The sequence below is a fragment of the Lissotriton helveticus genome, chromosome 12 (assembly GCF_964261635.1).
Source record: "Lissotriton helveticus chromosome 12, aLisHel1.1, whole genome shotgun sequence".
Lineage (NCBI taxonomy): Eukaryota > Metazoa > Chordata > Amphibia > Caudata > Salamandridae > Lissotriton > Lissotriton helveticus.
Window position 1 is genome coordinate 756,682,908 of NC_136073.1, and position 22,030 is coordinate 756,704,937.

Below are 22,030 nucleotides of genomic sequence, written 5' to 3' on the forward strand. Positions count from 1 at the left end.
GAACACATGTGATACTGGTTCACTCTGTAAAGCGCACCAGTAATACTTGGTGTGGATTCACTTTATAAAACTGTTAAATAAAAAACTGATTTTTTATCAGCTACTTCAACCTACCAACACCATGTTAGGTAAATATATCATAATTATTGTTAACTCTGACCATACTGATGCCAGGAGGTAAGTGGAAGTGGATTTAAAAATAATTATATAGTTTCATTGCAATATACTGGTAGGCTGATGTAGCAGATACAATATTATGACCTTTGTTATAGTGACCCCTTAGCATTCCAGAGTAGGGGGCTTGCAGTATATTCGATTTAACCCATGATTATGCTAGATAAATATAAACGAAATGATTAGATTTGTATGGCTTGAACTAAGTATGTGACTCTGGATCTCATTGGGTATCACAGTTATTGAAAGCATTTTGGGACAATCTCTTTTATCACAGTGAACAGTATTTTAAATGTTAATCTCTGTATTACTGTGAGCAAATGAACTCTTGCACAGATAGACAGATAGATAGACAGACAGACAGACAGACAGACAGACAGACAGACAGATAGATAGATAGATAGATAGATAGATAGATAGATAGATAGATAGATAGATAGATAGATAGATAGATAGATAGATAGATAGATAGATAGATAGATAGATGGAAGGGCACTTTCAAATAGTAAGGAATATTACATTCTTAACATGTTTAGTAAAATTGGTATTACCTTTACAAAATGCAGATTTTCTCTTTAAACACTAGTTTAATCATCAAAAGGCACAGACCTCTGTACATTTCATAATAATAAAAACGGTCTATTTAAAACACTAATTTACCAAAGTCTGAAAGCACCCAGCATGAATGTTTAAATGATCCCAGTCAATCACACTAACTTTATTGACCTTAGATGCATGAAAGGTCGCATCAGCTATGTTTGGATCTAAAACTGTGACACGCAGTTTACACTTAGACCATCATCACGATACCGGTGAAACCGCCACGGACTGTCGGTGGCGGTCCCATCGGCAGACAGTTTAGGCCGACTGCGGCATTACGATTTAGGCGGCCGAGCCCTTCAATCTTGGGGGACGGACCGGTGCCTCTGACAGGATCTACTGGTACCGTTGGGGCGGCTGTCGGAAATGTGAACCTGAATGGAGGCGGTGTCTGCTCAGGCACTGCCTTCCCTTTATGAATGCCATCTCATGGCGGTCCCACCACCATGAAAAGGCAGGCAGAAACAGACTTTGGGGGTCCAAGCTTGTCCCCCGTCCCCAGAAGCCCACTGCACACATCCATGCACTGTATTCAAGCCACCACATGGTGCCTGGCACACAGTTCATGGATGTTTGTAAAGTGCATTTTTCTACTGCGACTTGTGCTGCGGCCCTTTTCCGGGCTGCAGCAGAAGCCGCATTAGCAAAAGGTATTTTACAACGTCCTACACAGTGGTTCTTTCATAATATGACTGCCAGGACCACCAACAGATTTTTGAGCGGTCACCTGCCCGTGGTGATGGCGGTTGGACGCTTGCCCGTCCACCCTCGTAATGTGTGCACCTTAGTTCTTGGCACCAAATGCCTTAATTCACTGAACAAAAAAATACTTTGGAACATTTTGGAATGTTACCTGAAGTTTCGCCTTCCGCTCTTAGATGAAGATTTATCTCGGTTCTATGGGGGTCCACCAGTCCTCTCTGTTGTGCTGTGGGCGCCCACTGTACAGGTTCAGGACGTGTGGGATTATACTTATCCTCGGACAGTTGAGGAGAGCTTTGTCTCAGAAACCTGTTCAAACAACATAACAGTTGGATAAGCATCTATTTGTCCCGGTTGTGGAATACATGAAAAGTATTTATGCTGTAGCCATGGTTTCCTCACGCATCCGTATATGGCCTTAAGCGACATACCTCTAAATGATGGTAGGTTCGTTGTTCTCTGCATAGAAGTGTAAGGTGATATTCAATGTCAAAAACGATGTCACCGGTGGCACTGAGTGTGACAGATAATGAGCAATGTATTAAGTGAGTTCTGATGGCATAGCTCACCATAGGTGGAGAATTGTAGTGGTTTTTAAGTTTTAGATTATAACCATAATGTCCTTTCAGCTGAAGTGTTTTGAGTAGAATTTCTATGTTTTCTAATAGCATGTTATTTTCTATTTGGAACAACTTCACTTTACCAAACGATAGTCACTTGGTATGCGTGGGGGTAGGTTTCATTGCAATATATATTTGCCCCTGACCACTGGCTTTCTGTTGCAGGATTTGGGAGCAGGGTGAGTCCAATGTCCTTTCCAAGAATCCCCTTAAATGGCCACTGGCAATGCGTGACGGGCACAGGGTGGAGGGCATGGCCTCTACCAATACCTTGTGCTCATGCGCTATGCCCCCAGACCCTGCTGTGCTGCTACTTACCTTATTCTGCCATGCACAGCTTGATCAGTGAACAAGGTGTGACCTCCGGCCGTTGCACCACCATGATGCCACATAAACAATGCAAAAGAGTGGCTTTATGGTCCCTCACCATATTGTCTTATAAAGGAGGGAGTACACTACAGAGGTATGACTGTACCTTTATAATACATGTGCAGCAGGCTCTAGATGTAGGACAGGTCTTCAGGCATTGCATAAATAAAACCCCAAGCCTTAGTCTAAAGAGAGAGTCTTTGTATTGTGTAAGGTGGTACCCCTTTCTAGGTGCTGTTGTGTTTTATGTCTTCTGCCTCGTTGTGTCTGGGCCATCGTGTGGGGGTGGAAGTATTTTGAAGGCGAGGCAAGACAGTATGAAACCATAAACAATGCAAAAGAGTGGCTTTATGGTCCATCACCATATTGTCTTATAAAGGAGGGAGTACACTACAGAGGTGTGACTGTACCTTTATAATACATGTGCAGCAGGCTCTAGATGCAGGACAGGTCTTCAGGCCTGCCCATGCGTCCCCAGAATCCACTGGACATGATCTTTGACCGTGCATGCATGACTATGTGTGCAAAAAATGGCTCCAAGCCACACCCTCTCTGCATAGCTCTCCTTACCCCAGAACTCGGTAAGCACAGCCTTGAACCCAAACCTCTGATGGTCCGTTCCAACATTGAGAGGTTCCTTCCTGAAATAATTTTATAGCCACAAATCTCAGACCAGCTCTGCCTAACCTTTATGGCGCCTATCAACATTTGTGGATTCTGAATGGCCAATGTAAATATGTGGTTCCCATTAGTACACTTAACACGTCTAACACAATCTGTTTCCATTTTGAGGACTGCATATACTCATGTGTGTGTAGTGCTAGAGGCACTCTTGTGGTCTGACACCATGTGATGACCTTTGACTACCATCATTTTAATTGAATTTGGTGTTTTACTTTACCCTAGCATGAATGTAAAACATCCTGCGTATGCCTTGTTTCTCTTGAAGGTTTCTTTCTTGTCATCTTGAAGTCTTAAAGTGGGAGCTGACAGAGTTTAAAAGCTTGCCAAGAACAGAACATGTGGCATGTGCATTTGAAAGCATGAGAGAGAGAGAGAGAGAGAGAGAGAGAGGGGTGTAGAATGCAGTGTTATGAGCAGTGGTGCGCAAATGTGCATTGTGTTGTACATAGAGAGATGAAGTATGTGATGCTACACACAGTGGTGCACAAATGTGCATTGTGTTGTACATTGGGAAGTATTATGAAGTTCTTACTATTGGCTTTGACATGGCTTCATGTCATCCTGATTTCTGACTCTGCCTTGCTTGAGCTTTTCTGTGCGCACAGACAGGCCCCCTGAGCGTTTGCAAGTTGTTAGGGTTAATCACGTTCAAGGTTGTTTTTTGAGAAATTGTTTAATGTACCCTGGAAGGTTTTCGTAAGCTTTGTTAAGATAAAGGCTGGAACATGTGAGAATGTACAGGGAATGTGGGAACTCCTTTTGCCCTGGAATGCTTGCATGGAAACTGGCCAGTTCCAGTAAGTTTCCTTGGCGCAGAGGCAAAGACTCTTGAACCTTCTAGTGTGTTTTGAGACTATAAAAAGGCGAGGGTTGTTGACTTAGAAACCGAGATTTTGGAATCTGTATGGGGACAGATGCGTCTACTTCGGTACAGCAGGAACCCTAATTGCTGAGGCTCTTATCCCCGGCTGTAAATCTCCCGGTCTGGAGTGGGCTAGGATGCGGTGTTTGCACTAGGTGAAGTGTTTGAGTTTTGACTATTGCCATTGTGATGTGTGGCCAGTGGCTACGATCATTTGAGGTGTTTTGTTTGTGATGTGTGAGTGAGTCAGAGTGCACATCCAAGGTAATCATTTGATGTATTAAGTGTATATATCTTTCTGATTTCTTGCAGCAGGTCCAGTATTATTTGCTGCTTGTTTATTATTATTATTCATGCATTTAACTGTTACATTTGCAAGTGTGTAATTATTGCATATATATATATATATATATATATATATTTTTTTTTTTTTTTTTACATTTGAATGTTGTTAATATGGCATCTAGGAAAGCCTTTCTGTTAGAGAGCATTGCATAAATAAAACCCCAAGCCTTAGTCTAAAGAGAGAGTCTTTGTATTGTGTAAGGTGAGACCCCTTTCTAGGTGCTGTTGTGTTTTATGTCTTCTGCCTCGTTGTGTCTGGGCCATCGTGTGGGGGTGGGAGTATTTTGAAGGCGAGGCAAGACAGTATGAAACCATAAACAATGCAAAAGAGTGGCTTTATGGTCCCTCACCATATTGTCTTATAAAGGAGGGAGTACACTACAGAGGTATGACTGTACCTTTATAATACAACTAGCTGAATATTTTTTTTTCTGAGGCACAGCTCTAGCTTAAAAAGCAAACAATTACTGTTTTAAGAAGATAATTTCCTCTTAGGCACATGTCTAGGAGAAAAGGCTGTCTCTTTCTACTCACACATTGTTGTTTTGCTGAGAATTCAGCTGGCCATGTAAATCCCATTCCTTCAATGGTACGCGTATGTGATTAGTAGTCTGTGGTTTCCCAGGCAGCCGGTTCTGTGAAAAACAAGAAAATCATGTTACCAACCCATGGTAGGTACTGCAGGAAAACTTTAACAAAGCTTACTGATTCATAACTTATCATCTGCATAACCTGGTCATTTCCCAAGATGCAATAGGTACCACTCCTCTTGTTATTTGTTGGAGAAGTAGAGAGGGGTAGCAGATGCCACCATATAAATGGAGGATAAAATATGGAAACTATGCATCAAGCATGATTTTCAGATGTTCCTTAAAATATACAGTTTAGGGATTGTTTTTCCCTGCATGTCTTTGCTGAAACTTCAATGTGTATACCTATACCAATATATATAGCCACCCGACCTCTTCTGTATTGGAGAAGGCTCTGGACAGTGCCTGAGCTTGAGGATTATAGAGCTGAGTTCGCTGCAGTCTGGGGGTACCTAAAGACCAAGAATATCCCCTGGCTAGCCCATATCAAGGCCCTTGTACATCAAATTGGTATGCCCCAATTATGGGAGACCCTGGAGGTGAGCTGCCCGAGAGTGAAGAGAATGGAGCTTTTGGCCTCCCTGAGACATTACAACCTAAGCCTCTGTATAGCTCGACAACGCTGGGCAGTTTGTCTGCAGAGTTTTTGCAGGTGAAACTGGTGCCTAAGAGGGAGGAGTTTCTGGACTTAATACAGCCTCCCCTTGCAAGAAAACTTTATACACAATTAAGACATGGTTGTCTACCTATTGGGGCATTTACTTGCAAATGGAATGGTCGAGAAGAGGGAATTTGCCCAGTTTGTAACAACACCAAAGAGGATACTGTCCACGTCTTATTCTTCTGCCCAGCCTACAGTACAATAAGGAGATGCTGTCTGGCACCGCTATGTAGAAGCCTTGGTTTAAGACAATGTGCACAAGCTGTCAGAATTTTAAGATATGACACCTCCCCCTCTATTGTGTTTGCGGTATCCCGTTTTTTATATGGTATGTGGCGCAGAAGACTTATTTTAATGAACTGTAATAATCTGTGATTAACTGGGATGTTTTGATACCATTACTTTGATAACTTACTGTTTTAAAACCTTTTAACCATGTATTTTATAATTATTTATGTATCCTATTCCGTGTATGTACATATTTTACTTGTGCTTTTATGGTCTATGACCGCAATAAAGTTATCAAGAAGAGATATATATATATATATATATATATATATATATATATATATGTAGAAACGCTCCAAAGATTGCCACAGCCTGCAGCAGTCTTGTAGAGAAAAACGGACACGAACTCAGGTAGCCAGTGCAGTAGTGTCTTTTATTTATTCTCTCATGTGCATCAGGAGTGCCATGGACCGGACGCGTTTCGGCGACCCTGTCGCCTTGTTCACCGGAATACAAAGTGTATATATATATGTGTGTATACCTATATATGTATACCTATATAGATATATATCCCTCTGCAAAACTCAAGAAAGATAGGCCATTGTTAAACAGATTGTAACAATAGAGTTACAAAACACACAACAGCATGAAAAACGAGTGGCAAAGAAAGGACACATCACATACCTTACACCAAAATTAAGAAGTGGAATATACAAAACTCAGTAATTGACGTGACAAATTAGTATATATTCCCTAAAGGTCTAATATGTCACTAACACAAGAAGCCACTTTCCAGAGTATCCTAATCTTATCAACTTAGAGAACATTGGAAGCTATCTCTCCCTCTCCAATGAGACTGTGGTTGAAAGGATCCTATTCTCTCACCCAGTGAATTGTAATGGAAGCCATCCTAGTCTTTTTCTCCAAGGGGACAGTAGTGGAAGCCATTGGAATCTATTCTCACAAAAAGGGAGAGCGAGAGACCATAAGACCAGTTGCGTTCTCCCAAAGTCACTATTCACACACAAGAGCAACTAAGCTAAAAAGAAAGGATAGGGACCCTGTCCAAAGAGAATTCCGCTTCCTTGTACCACTCGAGCATCCAAACATATTGGAGTACACGCCTCACTCACTTGATCGTACATGCTTCATAACTGGTGCTTATCCACACCCTGTTAGGGTTTTACCACAAGTGTGGACTCAACCAGGAGAATGGGAGTTCCTAGATAAAATCTGCCTAGATAAGCAAGGATCCAGAAAGAGAGTAGAAAGTTAAAAAATACCTACAGGTATACCCAAAGAATTCCTTTATTCATGGGGTACAACATTACCAGGGTGTGGATGGGCGCCAATGATGCAGATTTCACGATTAAGTGAGTGAGGCGTCTGTACCAATATTTTGGGATACCCGCTATGAAGTGGAATTCTCTTTGTGCAGGGTCCATATCTTTTCTTTTTCTATTTAGCCCAGTTACTCTTGCGTGAGGATAGCCATTGTACTCTACCTCATCGGAGAGAGGTGGGGTTATACTACTCTGTAGCATGGCTCATAGCGTGGTGTGGAAACCCTCCTACTCTTGCTCTGGAGGAAAACAAAAAGCAAATATGTCCTTGCTACAAGAATCAGTCAAACTTCAGCTTCAACTTACGAGAGGCCCAGCTGCGATTATCCCACCACCGTGGGAGCAGCGGCTGTTCATCGATAGCTTGTACTGTAGGGCATCTGTCAGCTTGTTTACAATTCGCTCCTGTACGGCTTCAGACACATCCTGCAAGACACAGTAACAGTGCTGACATTATTTGCTTGGTGTTAAACACCTACGATTGAGCTTCTCTGTGCGAGAGGTTATTTTAAATACTATTAAAAAACAAAACAGGTATGTGGAGGGTCGAGGGGAATCTTTAACGACCTGTCTGCTCATACCCCTTATGCCAATATACAATACACAAAAGAACAGACCAGGTCTGGAAACAATGTGTGGCTATACCAGTCGCTGTGACGACACGTAGTGCAGGTGCAAGTGGAGGTTGCTGTCTGCATAAATTCATTGATAACACATTCAACCAAAGTAGTTAACCAAAAAATAAAGCAATTCCCATCAGACCACCCTTGTTGGTGGAGTTTACGTCATGTGGGGATTGCTGTACATTCCGTCCGACCAAGTAGTGCCGGTATGGGAATGGATAACAGTAATGTAGTCATAATAAACATCCTAGTGTGGTACTAGTGAAAAAGTGCAGTGCTGGAGTGATGGTGATAAAAATAAAATGACTACACAGACTCAAAAGAGGATATTAACAGGAGTCCATGTGCCAGAGATTAAGAAATCGCCACGTAGTAAAATTACCTACTGGCGCAGTGCAGAGTGGTCGACATGTTTCAGCCATGGGGGCAATTACCCCGGCTTTCTTCAGGACCTTTGGATGTAGGGTGGCTACTGCACATACATTGAAGTGAAAGATATGCAAAATGTACTACAAAACAATATATTAATTATTTATCTACCAGGAACTTCAATACTTAAGTGTCCGCTGGAGGGAGATCAATGTGTTTTCTTCCTAACAAAAAACATGAAAACATTTTGTCAGACAACACTAAACTATACACAAACAACCACATGTATACACAGAGACCAATTGGCCACACCTGCAAGAATAATTTGTATTCTGCATTTTTAAACAAGCATACTAGCTTCATCACCCTGAGGCATTTCCTCACGATGATACTCACCCAGCTTTGTGTGGGTGAAGACCTCACCTCACCCGGCGACCGCTCGGGAGTATGAGGCCCCGCTCTGTAGTGTAGAAAAAGGGTAACAGTGAGCACACACCTTCACAGTACCCAGTCCAATGGCTCTACACTCATATCCCAACAGACGTGTGAAAGCAACCCATCTGCCTAACAAGAAAACCGGCACCCAGGGGTCCCATAAAACAAATGGAGACCATGCATTTAGCGATGTTCTTCATTAAACAGGGTATCGTGTGAGCACTTGTGTGCATATCTATATAGTTTATCCTTCAGTGACACAAAAGAGCTGTGCACTGACCTAGGGCCACAGTGCATTGACATTAGTGGGGGGTACTCTAAGGCACCAAAGAGTGGCCAAATATGCCACCCTTAGTCATATTGTTCCTTCATTATTTAAGGAGCATAAGCGACAGAAAACCGACTAAAGACAGAATATGATAGGAATTCCAGGGCATACTAGCTACTACACATCCTTTTACCTTACAGTTGATGTGCTGACCCTATCTCTACTACACGTCCTATTCCCTTACAGTGAAAGTATTGACCCTATCTCCTTAATAGGAATCAACATGTGAATAACAAATAGTGACCGGTACAGAAACGGTAAAAACCGGGACAGCGGTCGGCTCACCTATCCGTCGGTGCTTCCCGTCTTGCAGCGAGCGGAAGTGGAGGTGTGGGGGGTGCCGCCCTGTTCCCTTAAATAGCAACCAGTAATTGGATGCATATTGTTGTGAGAAGATTCAAGCGGAAACGAGTGCAGGAAAAGGCACTACTCTTCCGCGCATGCGCGATGGCAAGGAATCGCTACTGCACCGCACATGCGCAGTAGAACGTCAACGCCCAACTGTAGCGTCAATACATAACGCTATTGTAATCAAAGCGCTTCGAAGACTGCCATATCGAAATATTTGCAATCCAGTGTAGAGTAACCTAGCTCTCAATGGGTCTAACTTTTAGATCATTATATTTTATATTTTATATTGCACTCGGTCAAAATAACGTGCGTCAAAAAAGCACATCTACTATGTGTAACAGAAGTAAACAGTAAAGGGGCTCATTTCAGCGCCCTCTACATGTGAGTTACGATGGTAATTTCTTTGTCTAACCACCAATGCTGGAAATAGCCATGCTTTTCTTTCCTCTTTGGACACTTGTGGGTGTAGAGTCACTCATGACAGACTTCTCTATGACACATCATATATCTAGAGACTATTTAGGATTCATTACCTGCCCAGTAGATGTGCTTTTTTGACGCACGTTTTTTTGACCGAGTGCAATATAAAATATAATGATCTAAAAGTTAGACGCATTGAGAGCTAGGTTACTCTTAACTGGATTGCAAATATTTCGATATGGCAGTCTTCGAAGCGCTTTGATTACAATAGCGTTATGTATTGACGCTACAGTTGGGCGTTGACGTTCTACTGCGCATGTGCGGTGCAGTAGCGATTCCTTGCCATCGCGCATGCGCGGAAGAGTAGTGCCTTTTCCTGCACTCGTTTCCGCTTGAATCTTCTCACAACAATATGCATCCAATTACAGGTTGCTATTTAAGGGAACAGGGCGGCACCCCCCACACCTCCACTTCCGCTCGCTGCAAGACGGGAAGCACCGACGGATAGGTGAGCCGACCGCTGTCCCGGTTTTTACCGTTTCTGTACCGGTCACTATTTGTTATTCACATGTTGATTCCTATTAAGGAGATAGGGTCAATACTTTCACTGTAAGGGAATAGGACGTGTAGTAGAGATAGGGTCAGCACATCAACTGTAAGGTAAAAGGATGTGTAGTAGCTAGTATGCCCTGGAATTCCTATCATATTCTGTCTTTAGTCGGTTTTCTGTCGCTTATGCTGCTTAAATAATGAAGGAACAATATGACTAAGGGTGGCATATTTGGCCACTCTTTGGTGCCTTAGAGTACCCCCCACTAATGTCAATGCACTGTGGCCCTAGGTCAGTGCACAGCTCTTTTGTGTCACTGAAGGATAAACTATATAGATATGCACACAAGTGCTCACACGATACCCTGTTTAATGAAGAACATCGCTAAATGCATGGTCTCCATTTGTTTTATGGGACCCCTGGGTGCCGGTTTTCTTGTTAGGCAGATGGGTTGCTTTCACACGTCTGTTGGGATATGAGTGTAGAGCCATTGGACTGGGTACTGTGAAGGTGTGTGCTCACTGTTACCCTTTTTCTACACTACAGAGCGGGGCCTCATACTCCCGAGCGGTCGCCGGGTGAGGTGAGGTCTTCACCCACACAAAGCTGGGTGAGTATCATCGTGAGGAAATGCCTCAGGGTGATGAAGCTAGTATGCTTGTTTAAAAATGCAGAATACAAATTATTCTTGCAGGTGTGGCCAATTGGTCTCTGTGTATACATGTGGTTGTTTGTGTATAGTTTAGTGTTGTCTGACAAAATGTTTTCATGTTTTTTGTTAGGAAGAAAACACATTGATCTCCCTCCAGCGGACACTTAAGTATTGAAGTTCCTGGTAGATAAATAATTAATATATTGTTTTGTAGTACATTTTGCATATCTTTCACTTCAATGTATGTGCAGTAGCCACCCTACATCCAAAGGTCCTGAAGAAAGCCGGGGTAATTGCCCCCATGGCTGAAACATGTCGACCACTCTGCACTGCGCCAGGAGGTAATTTTACTACGTGGCAATTTCTTAATCTCTGGCACATGGACTCCTGTTAATATCCTCTTTTGAGTCTGTGTAGTCATTTTATTTTTATCACCATCACTCCAGCACTGCACTTTTTCACTAGTACCACACTAGGATGTTTATTATGACTACATTACTGTTATCCATTCCCATACCGGCACTACTTGGTCGGACGGAATGTACAGCAATCCCCACATGACGTAAACTCCACCAACAAGGGTGGTCTGATGGGAATTGCTTTATTTTCTGTTTAACTACTTTGGTTGAATGTGTTATCAATGAATTTATGCAGACAGCAACCTCCACTTGCACCTGCACTACGTGTCGTCACAGCGACTGGTATAGCCACACATTGTTTCCAGACCTGGTCTGTTCTTTTGTGTATTGTTATTTTAAATACCTCTTATCAAATGCCAATCTTATCCTGTGACTTCCTTGAAAAATGAACATAGAAGAAATTCATTCCACATGACAATCTGCACTCCAGACATCCGCATATAAATGTTCATCAATGGATTTCACAACATATAGAGTAGCTAGGAGAAGCAATTAGAGATAACAAGAATTACATGTGACACTATATGATCTCATTTAAAGTCCTCTATGGCAGATATTCCATTTGTAGTGGTGATAGAGTAGATAGCCCCACCACACCGGTAGAGCTTAAGGTGTTTGAAAAAGATGTATTATTAATAGTTTACATGTTGAAATCTACAATTATGGTGATATACAGCGATACTTAAAATATCTTTCTATCAACAGTTCAAAGAGAGAAAAAATAAAAATAACCTATAGATTTACCAAGTAGAGCGGATAGAAAAAGATTAGTCAAACATTCCAGTTCTGGGAATGCAGGTCTCAAAAAGACTATAACCATAAAGTGTGAAGACAAATAACAGAGTGTTTATTCAATGAAATTTAGACACTAAAAACTTCAGAGTAATTCATTTAGCACTGTCTGCTGTCTTCAGAACAAGAAAATATGGCATTAGATGCTGCAACGTATCAGCCAAAGACGACGACAATTACATGAATACAATCAAGATGTTTTGCCTTGACAAAGCCCTTGGCCTGCTGGCCGTACACGTGAAACATGTGTCGGCTGTTCTTTCTCTAGCTGTACTTTTGAATAATAATAAATACAGCATATTATGCTTTAAAAAGTACATCGGATTTTGTGAATTATTACTCTTGTTACTATTACCTGGATATATTAGGCACATATCTTTCTCAAAGCACACTGCAACATATCAGGCCTTCTCTTTTAAAAGGGCTAAAAATGGAATAAGAATGTTAAATCCAACACTGTAAGAAAGTGGCCCTTTATATACTGGACCAAAGTAAGGTACAGAGTGCACAGAGTCCACAGTCCCCAGAGGTATGGCAGAGGCTAAAGTTAGATATAACCTTACTCTCTAAAGTGGTAGCTTGGTCGAGCAGTAAGGCAGTATCAGAGGACAGTGTAAAGCATTTGTTGTACACACTCAGTCAGCAAATGGTCTCACACACTCAAGAACTGAACTCTAGGCCAATTGTTTTGTATATAAAAATGTATAGTTGTTTATTTTCGAACCACAGTAGGTATCATAAATACTTTCTCAGAACGAGATGTTGCAATGGAACACTTTCAAATAGCAATAGACTTTTAAATGCAATAGCTACAGTTGTTGCAATAGACAACAGGAGTTTAAACACAAAATAACATTGAGCTCAATGAGAAGTTTTAAGTAAATGCAATAAAATCACTTTGTGAATGTTTTTCTTACTAAGGGCTGGATCCTGAATTCAGTCCTGGTGCCTTTCCTGTAAACAGTCGTTTTTGTAACACAGGTGATTTTTAACTCCTTCGGTGCTCATGACTAGCCCAGCTCGTCGTTAGTCACAGTGGAGCTGTGCTCATGACGAGTTGGGCTCGTCATAACATAGCAGGTAAGTAATTTCGTTTTCGTTGATCGGCTGATTTTTAGTGAATATTTTAAAGTTGCAAAACTCGACACAGAAGAAATTTCAAGTGAAACCCAGCCAATGTTACCCTATGGAGAATATCCAGTTATCGGTCTTTGGGTAAGTACTCGGCTGGCAGAGTTAAGGTTCTGGGGGTAGACTCAGGGGTCTCCCAGAGTTCGGTAAGTACAGTTGTTACACCCTCAGCGGCACAGGGGCAGCCGGGTGCAGAGAGAGTAGGCCCAATATTATCCTACGGAGGATAGGGGGCCTTTGGTTTGTGGCTGCTAGCAGGCAGAGCACGCGGCTGTGGGAGAGGAGCTTCTGGTCACTTACACAGGGCATGTGGGGAAGTAAGATAGGGTAGTTGCTGCACTTCCAGTGGCTTTCGGGCAGCTGGGTGCAGGGTGCTTTTGGGCCTTTGGGCGCCCAATGTTATTCAATAGGAAAGATGGAAGTTGAACAAAGGCGGCAGGCTCGGAGACGGAGATTCTTCAGGTGCAACCACAACTTCGAGAGGTAAGTTGGAATCTTGGAGGATAGGTAGACACCCAGGAGTTGGGCACAGGGGCCGTGGGGCACCGGGTGCAGGGGTGTCTTTTGGCGTCGGGAAATCTTACCCTCAGCTGGTCGCGGTCGGAGGGGTCCCTTGTTGTGAGGCTGCAGGCGTTGTCAGGATCATCAAGGAGGGTCCTTGGGTGCTGGATTCTTGGTCACAATCGCCAGGGGGACGTCCTTGTGGTCTTTGTCCACTCAGGCACGGGCCGGACTTGGCGGATGCAGAGTGTGCTGGATTTGCGGTTCCAGGCTGGCACCAGGGGTTGTTGCTGATTGAGCAGAACCACTGCTCGTGGGAGTCCCAGTCTTTAGAAGAGCTTGGCAGTCAGGTCCTCTGGGGTTTTCGAGGTTGCTGACCACAGGAGACGCCGGGGTTTAGCAGGAGCAGGTTCAAGGATCAACAGGCCGGTAGGGCTGGGGCCAAGTTAGTTGGGGTCGTCCTCTTGTTAGCAGCTGCACGGCAGGTCTTCTTTCTTCTTGTTCTTCTTCTTGTTTCAAAATCGGGATCTGAGGAAGAAAGGTTCAGGGTGCCCCTAAATACTAAATTTCGGGCGTTACAGGTAGGGCAAGGGCAGGGACCAATGGGTTCCTGTCCTGGGGTGAGTACACCACCGAGCCTGCTACTCTCCTGTGGGAGGGGGGCAGGAGCCTGTCTCTGATTGGGTAGGGCTCCCCATCCTCAAGATGGCGGGAGCCCGGAGTCGAGCTTCACCTCGCCTCTCCCACCGGAGGGGTGGGGTTGGCAGAGGCTGGCACACCCCCTTTTCTCACTTAGGGTTTCCCGCCTGTCTTCCCGCCAGAGTGGGGGTCAGAACCGGTGGGGGCCAGTTGCTGAGTACAGCAAGTGGCCTGGAGAAGCTCACAAAGGCGGCATGCCTTTGAAGCTTCCCCTTCCCATCCTGGCATCCTGGGGAGCTCTCGACCCAGGGGTCCAGAAACATGTTGGTGGTTGCAGCCTCGGTAGCCACGCAGTCAGGACACTGGGAGTTGGTTAGGTTTCAGGGGGCATCTCTAAGATGCCCTCTGTCGTGCATTTGGCATTAAATCCCACACTGGCATCAGTGCAGGTTTAGTGTGCTGAGAAGTTTGATACCAAACTTCTCAGTCTTCAGTGTAGCCATTATGGTGCTGTGGAGTTCGTAATGACAACCTCCCAGCACCATATACTCTTAATGGCATCACTGCACTTACAGTGCCCAGGAATGGCCCTGGGTACTGTAGGGACAAAGGGCTCATGCACCTGTGCTCACACCACTGGCATAGTGCACCCAGCTAGAGGGGTGACTGAGGTATGCCAGGGAAGTGTGTTTGTGGGCATGGGCACACAGGGATGTGTGCCATGTCAACTCTTTGTTTAGTTCTGCACCAAGACACTCAGCCTGCAAAGGCAGTGTGTGGGTGCCAGGGTAGAGGGCCTTTAAGGGTGGCACAATAAGTGCTGCAGCCCTTAAGGGCCTTCTCTGGTCACAGTGCCCTGGGTACCTAGGGTACCTTTTACCAGGGGCTGACCTGTGGCCAGAGATGCCAATTGGGTTGAGGCTAACATGCTGTTTTAGGCAAGGAACACAGGCCCTGCGTACCTGATTGGCAGGAACCCAGGGCACACTCAGTCAAAGTACATCAGCAATTCAGCAACAAGCATTTGCAATGCAACGGTCTTGCCTTTAGGATCTTAAAAGTATTTAGCTATGCAGCACATTATCCTGGCTGTTATATTAAGTCTTGTCATTTAGCCTTACACAACTGCTAGAAACGGATGAAAAGAGCATTTGTTTTCAGTAGGGCGCCATGAAAAGGCGGTTAAGGTAACTGTTAGTCCCAAACAAAGTTTTACAAAAACTAACATGCATTGACAAAGCTAATGCATTGACAAAGTCAAAAGGCTGGCAGCATAAGTCGGAACAGCTAGACCAAAATGCACAATGCGGCCCTTGTTCCACGCAGACATTGTAGCGAGGAGGGCAGAAAAGAAGCGGGTAGTTAGCATTTTTTTGTTTTAGGTGGAGGAAAAGAAAGAAATAATGAAGCAAAACAATGACAGTGACGGGCACTTACTCGTTGGTTAGGAAGAACGGGGGGTGAAGAGAGAGATTAGAGGGCTTGAACTGAAGGGCGAGGGCGAACACAGTGACGCAGATGCCGACAGGCGGCTCATGTGGTCAAAATGAGAAAGCTTTTAGAGTATATTAGTGTATGTTCTAGTAGCTGTGATCTTCCAACAAAGAATTCTTTGAGCAAGTGCCAGACAAACAACCCACCCTACTTAGAACCACACAAAACATCTCCACACAAAACAAGCTTGCGGCCAAGCTGAACAAAGCCTTTGAGCCTCAAGCTGAGGTATTCACACCAAGTTATTGCACTTCCAGTTAAAACATCTCCACACAAAACATGCTTGCGGCCAAGCTGAACAAAGCCTTTGAGCCTCAAGCTGAGGTATTCACACCAAGTTTTTGCACTTCCAGTTAAAAAAAAAACACTTTCACGCAATAACATACCCCCCAGAAAAAGAGAATACATGTCCTGTCGCCTCGCCCCACCCCTTACACTATTGCGGTATGCCTCCTTCCCAAACAGCCTGACTCCTCTGCAGGGATCATAGAGCCTTTTGTTATGAACGGGTGACTGCGCGGCTGCTCCCCGGGCTGCAAAGCCCCTCTGCTTTTCATTACTCCCCACACACGCACCCTGCCCAAGTCAACTGCTGAGAGCCGATCCAAGCCACCGCCCTGTGATGTAGGTTACTTGCCACATACATTGTTGTTTTTTTCTTTTTGAAGTTGTTTTTTATATAGTGCAAACTCGACCCGCAGATATTGGGGCACTCTATGTGATCACCAGTTGCGTTGCAGACACATTCATTTTTAGGCACGGAGCGATTTGTCCAGCTTCACAGGATGTTTAGCCTCGCGCCGAGACACGGACCCGGTACCTTGGCTCCAAAGTCGGCCGCTCTAGCTAATAACACCTCTATTAAAAGCCTCTGCTAGTGACGCTAGAAACTAGTGCGGGAAACTATCCGGAAGTGCTTCGAGCTGACATTCGTGATTTGGAGGAGCTGCATTAATAGGAATTTGAAAAAAGGTACACCCCCTGCCCACATACTAACAAGCTTTCAGAGATATTGAATTCAGGACTCCTGTTTTAAGAGATGCAAGCATAATCGCTGACGATTTAATGCGTTTGCGGGGTCAGCTAAAGCCCAGGAACCACTGGCCCGAATAAGTTCCCATTTCAAAAGGACGGTCGTACAATGAATAAAGTTACTAATGTCCCACCTCTTTTCATGTGAGCATCCCAAAAATAATCAACACAAGAGGATGGAGACAACCTCCTCATTGCAAAAATGTGGCTTCAAAAACATGGAGAATTGCCTCTACACCCCTCACACAAACAACAAGCCGTGAGCGTGCACGCTTCCGAACGTCCGGTTTCAGGATGTGCACGCTCACGGCTGTCGTGGGGCGGGACTTCCGTCTTTGCGAGAAGCCCGCGCCCACGGAGTGGATGGCCCAGAGGACCGGTGGCAGCAGAAGTCAGGAGTGGCGGCTGAGGCCGCTGATGCGGTAAGTGGGGCTTGGGGGGCTTGGCACGTGTATGTGTGTGTGTGTCTGCGCGTGTGTGTGTCTGCGCGTGTGTGAGTGTGTGTGTGTCTGCGCGTGTGTGTGTGTCTGCGCGTGTGTGTGTGCGTGCCTTCGGCCGGCTGGCGTAAGCGCGTCCACAGACCCTGGTAGGCACGTGCACCGCTCTGTCTCCCTTGAGAGGCAACTGGGCGACAATAGGTCTCGAGAGCGAGACCTAAAAAATGGGGACATACCATGCAAGGAAGATGGCACTTTCTCACAAACACCTATTGAGGTCTAAATGTATTAGAAATTAAGGAAATGCCTCCTTTTGTATGGTCACCTCCAACATTTCGATCTGAAAGTGCACTGAAGCCTGCCAACCAGACCTCAGTGCTCCTACCTTAAACTGTGTATGTGTGATTGGCTTATACCCAATTGGCATAGGCTTACTTACTTGTAAGTCTCTAGTATATGATACTCAGGTGCCCAGGGGCTGTGAGTTGGAAGGTCACCCCAGGGACTGCAGCATTGATTGTGCCACCCTGGGTGTGACAAGTAAAACATGGCTCCTAGTCCTTCAATGGAGACTGGAAGGGCAGTTTTTAACTTCTAACTCGACTTTGCCCTTTAAAGTCATGGCAAAGTCAGGTCCTCCTTTTTGATGTACACAGGTCACACCTCAGGGAGGCCCAGCGAGCCCTAGGCAGGGAGTTGTATATTATAAAGTGGAACATGTGTTTTACATGTTCCACGAGTAGAAACCCTTAATTGTCATTTTTACTGTGGAAAATGATAGTAGCCCCATTGGTGAAAGCAGAGCTCCCATTGTAAATATCCTGCCTCAGCAGCCCTGCTAATTTCTGACTGGGTCTACTAAAGTTGATTCTGTAAGGTCTCAAACAACTCGTTACACTAAGCCCGACTTGATGGTGCAGTCGAAATTAATGTAACTTGTTGCCACTTTGTTGCCCTAAATCCTATGGGCATCCACGATTGCATGTCCCTGAGACAACCGTCTGCCCTCCTAGGGAGACGTGCAAATGACTCCCAAGAAAGAAGACGATGGAGAGGTGTTACCTCTCTCTGGCAAGAAGCAACTCCGGTGCTAGCCCGAAAGGCAAGCTTCAAAGGTGAAGCCCCTTTGAAGAGCAAATGAGAAGTACTTGGAAGAGGAGCTGACCTGTTGTTTAGGTAGACAGGCTAGCACCCGGTCAGGAGAGGGAACACTAGTTGCCAAACTGGTTTTCCAGGGGTGTGTAGCCCCCTTAGTAGTCCCACCTCTGGGTTGGGACAGGGAGCTGTGGATGCCAAGAGAGGGTTTCTGCCATGTTGGAAGTAGGCAGAATGCTGCAACCTGAGATCGCCAGATGCCACACTTTGCAGGAAGTGGTCATAAGGAAAGAGGGAACCTGGTAGCCCATTGGCCACCACCTGTATCATATCCTGATGACATTTTCAGAGTATCAAAAGGGTACTCCTGGCACCCAATACTCAGATTTCGACAGACTGGAGAAGAGGGCCGAAGAAGTACTGCCCTGCTGTGCCGAGGAACCCACAAAGAGAGGCTGCACCAGTGTGGACTGCACCTGCTGAATCAGGAGAATGGACTATGCCTGCTGTGACCTACTCATGGGGAGGCATCTCTGGAGCCCAGTCAAAGCAAGGGCCAGTTGGCTGAACTCCTGTTGGCAAAAGCTGAAGAAGCCTGTTGGGGCAAGTTCGTAGCCAGATTTTCGCACTGCCACCACTTGCCACCGTGCAGCACCAGAGCCCAGAACCCGACACTCAAAGTAGCACCGAGTCTGTTGTACCGTGGGAGTTTTAAGATGGTAGCTTGGTCACCCAGAAGACAAGTTGTTGCCCAGGAAAGGATTTAGCCATAACCGCGATACTGCGCGACTGGTAGCCCAGTGGTGATTGGACTTCACCTAAGACCGAGAGGACTTCGAGGGACATCGATACTGTGGCCAGGACTGCCTCACCAAGTCTGTGGACTGAGAATTAACTGCAGTTAAGACCCCAAATGACAGCATTACATCCCCAGCATCCTTGATCATCTTCAGCATCCTGTATCCCTTGCATCAGGACCACTTTCATAGGAACCTATAGCAAAGAGATAAAAGCGTCTGAAACTTACTGAAGATTGCTTCTTCATCCAAGGTACCTGTTTCTAAGGACATTGTTGGTCTCCTTAACTGGTTCCCTGCTGGAGTTGGTTGCATAAAGTACCTAAAAGTAACCGCATTGATACTTACCTATGTTGTTTTTAAAAAACTATTTAAGTGTCAAATTTGTTGTATTTGCCAATGCGTGTTCAAGGTTAAGTGAAAAAGTACATATTTACTCAACCTTATATTTGCTGTTTCTCTGGAATGCTCTGGTGGATCTTTTATTTGTAATGTCTAAAAATTCAGTCTATTTTTATAAATTGAGTAAACCTTGCTGCTCAGAGCTACAGCTACCCAGGGTGGAGCTTACAGTTTAACAAACAAAACCTACTGGTCCTGAAGGGGTTGGAAAGTATATCACACGGTGAGGTCACCCAACCACACCATATAATATACACCATTTCCTCACACCAAATAATTCACAAAATGTTTTCAGCATACAACTAAGAATTGTGTGTGGAAAAAGTGATCCTCGTATACACAAAATTCTATTCTGATTGTGGCAATATGGATATATGTGTTCATTCTTATCAGTCTCATAGGCAAACTTGACACATAAAAGCCTTATGTCTTTATTGTACATTTTGATTACATTATAGGACACAGCCACACAAATTAGAGAGACAAGTGTTAAGGTGATGAAGAAATTGGCCATCATTCCACCTGGACATTTACATAGTCGTGAGACGATGGTTGAGATTTTGAGGTTTGTAGTTATGTTAACTCCGACATCTTCCAGTTGCTGCAGTAAGTCAACATTGAGCTGTAGCACTCCCAACAAAATGACTGACTGCAAACTGCAATAGTGAGGTAATCAATCTTTCTGTAGTAATCACGCTGATAATGAATTTAACACATACATCAGAAATCTGAAGACTTTACCTTAGTGCCCAACTCAAATGTATTCCTATTTAAAGAAGGAATAGATAATGCTTGTGGAATGTTGAATTACATTTAGTATTATTTTGTATATCTTCGAAACAAAACGTTAACACTTTGATTCAGAGTGGTGTGCAAAGTGGACTAGGGGGCTCAAGTTTAATTCTGATCAGCTTTACAGTTTTTACCATAATGGGTTGAGAGTAAACTCGATTGCAAAGAGGGTTTCCAGACATTATTCCACATATAACTGAAAATTTTGGAAAGAGAAAAAACATGACCCGGTAACTTGCACCAAGAGTATTTTACCCAGTTTTGTGAGTCAATACAACCACAGCACTTCAAATGCAACCATTAGTTAGCAAACACAGAGTAGAGTGTTTTTATTCAATTGTGAACATTTGTTTAAGCTAAAAGAATGACTGACCCGCCTGCAGTGATTTGATCCTGTTTTCTTTGCCCGAGCCTTGCACAATGCCTGTGGTACCCAAATATAAGATAATGGCTTTCAAAAACCTGTGCCAGCAAGCCCAGCTCATCATGACCCTGACCAAACACAGTGGCTACTAAACATAAATGCAATGTCCTCTTTGCAAAATGTTAATCTCTATCTTTCTAAGACAGCTTGTTCTTCCTGTATTCCAAATTGATTGTTGTCTTAGTTACTTTCATGACTCCTAGCAACATTATTAAAGCTGTCCTCATCTCCCTTTAATGATAGTATGTAGGGCAATTTTAGATGGCCACCTTGGGTGATCCAGCAGTGGGAAAGCAAATGTATGTTACAAGAAACACATGTTATTCATTTTCTAAGAGGGCATAGAGACTGAAGACTAATACATTTTCTAGCACTGCAAAAATCCTTGCCAAATCCTTGTCTGAGCCTGCCTCGATTTTATGTCTTTCGGAAGAACAGAGAAGTCCAACCTGAAGGAGCAGCTTACTTTGATGACGCAACCATGCAACATGTGACATACTCAAATTGTAGATTTAAACTCTGAGCTACAGGATAGTACATGTTCTTTGAACCACAGCCACCTTTACTACTTTTGAAACCCAGAGTCTATTCAGCCCAACATGAAGATGGTTATTAAGAATGCATATTATACTGTTTTAAGCTTGTCTAGACAAGATAGTAATACAGCTGAATATGTAGCTTTAAAACAAGAACAATTCTATGTGTCTCTTACCACTTAGACCTATTGGCATTTCTTAATGACAAGATTCCGTTTAAATGCACTGCACTTTCTTGTGGCATTTCCAAAACAAGGGGGATGGTGTGAGAGACTTCCACCTTGTCCATGTAACAACGTAGCCTAGCAGAGCACAAGGTACTTTATGTTTTTTTGTTCACTCTATAAAGTTCCAAAAGCCCGTTTTATTAATCCTATTCTGAGGGATATCCTCCTCTGCACTTATAAAGAAGTTTTTGAATATCTGAGGTTATTATCAACCGCCACTATTTGTAGTTCCGTGCTTAGTTTTATTAGAATTGCTCTTTTAATTAGGAAACGAAATGAATTAAGTTTTTACTACTTTTATGCAATTTGGCACTCATTTTTAACTTTTGTGTATTGCTTGCAAAAATCCTTTTGAATTTTTTTTTTGTATTTTAAATGAATGTATGAATTCTTTGTAAACTTTTAT

The 22,030-nt window shown here is 43.9% G+C and overlaps 1 protein-coding gene across 4 annotated transcripts in view; it reads right to left on the bottom strand.

Annotated features, from left to right (window-relative positions):
- The window catches only part of TTC24 (tetratricopeptide repeat domain 24), a 188,595-nt gene that overhangs the window by 40,820 nt on the left and 125,745 nt on the right, over positions 1-22,030 (bottom strand). For all 4 annotated transcript variants that reach the window (XM_078669637.1, XM_078669636.1, XM_078669638.1 and 1 more), the window contains exons 7-9: positions 7,485-7,604; positions 4,891-4,991; positions 1,628-1,785 (exon numbers count right to left, since the gene is read on the bottom strand). In XM_078669637.1, the coding sequence (XP_078525763.1) occupies positions 1,628-1,785; positions 4,891-4,991; positions 7,485-7,604 (379 nt within the window). The remainder of the gene's footprint in view (positions 1-1,627; positions 1,786-4,890; positions 4,992-7,484; positions 7,605-22,030) is intronic.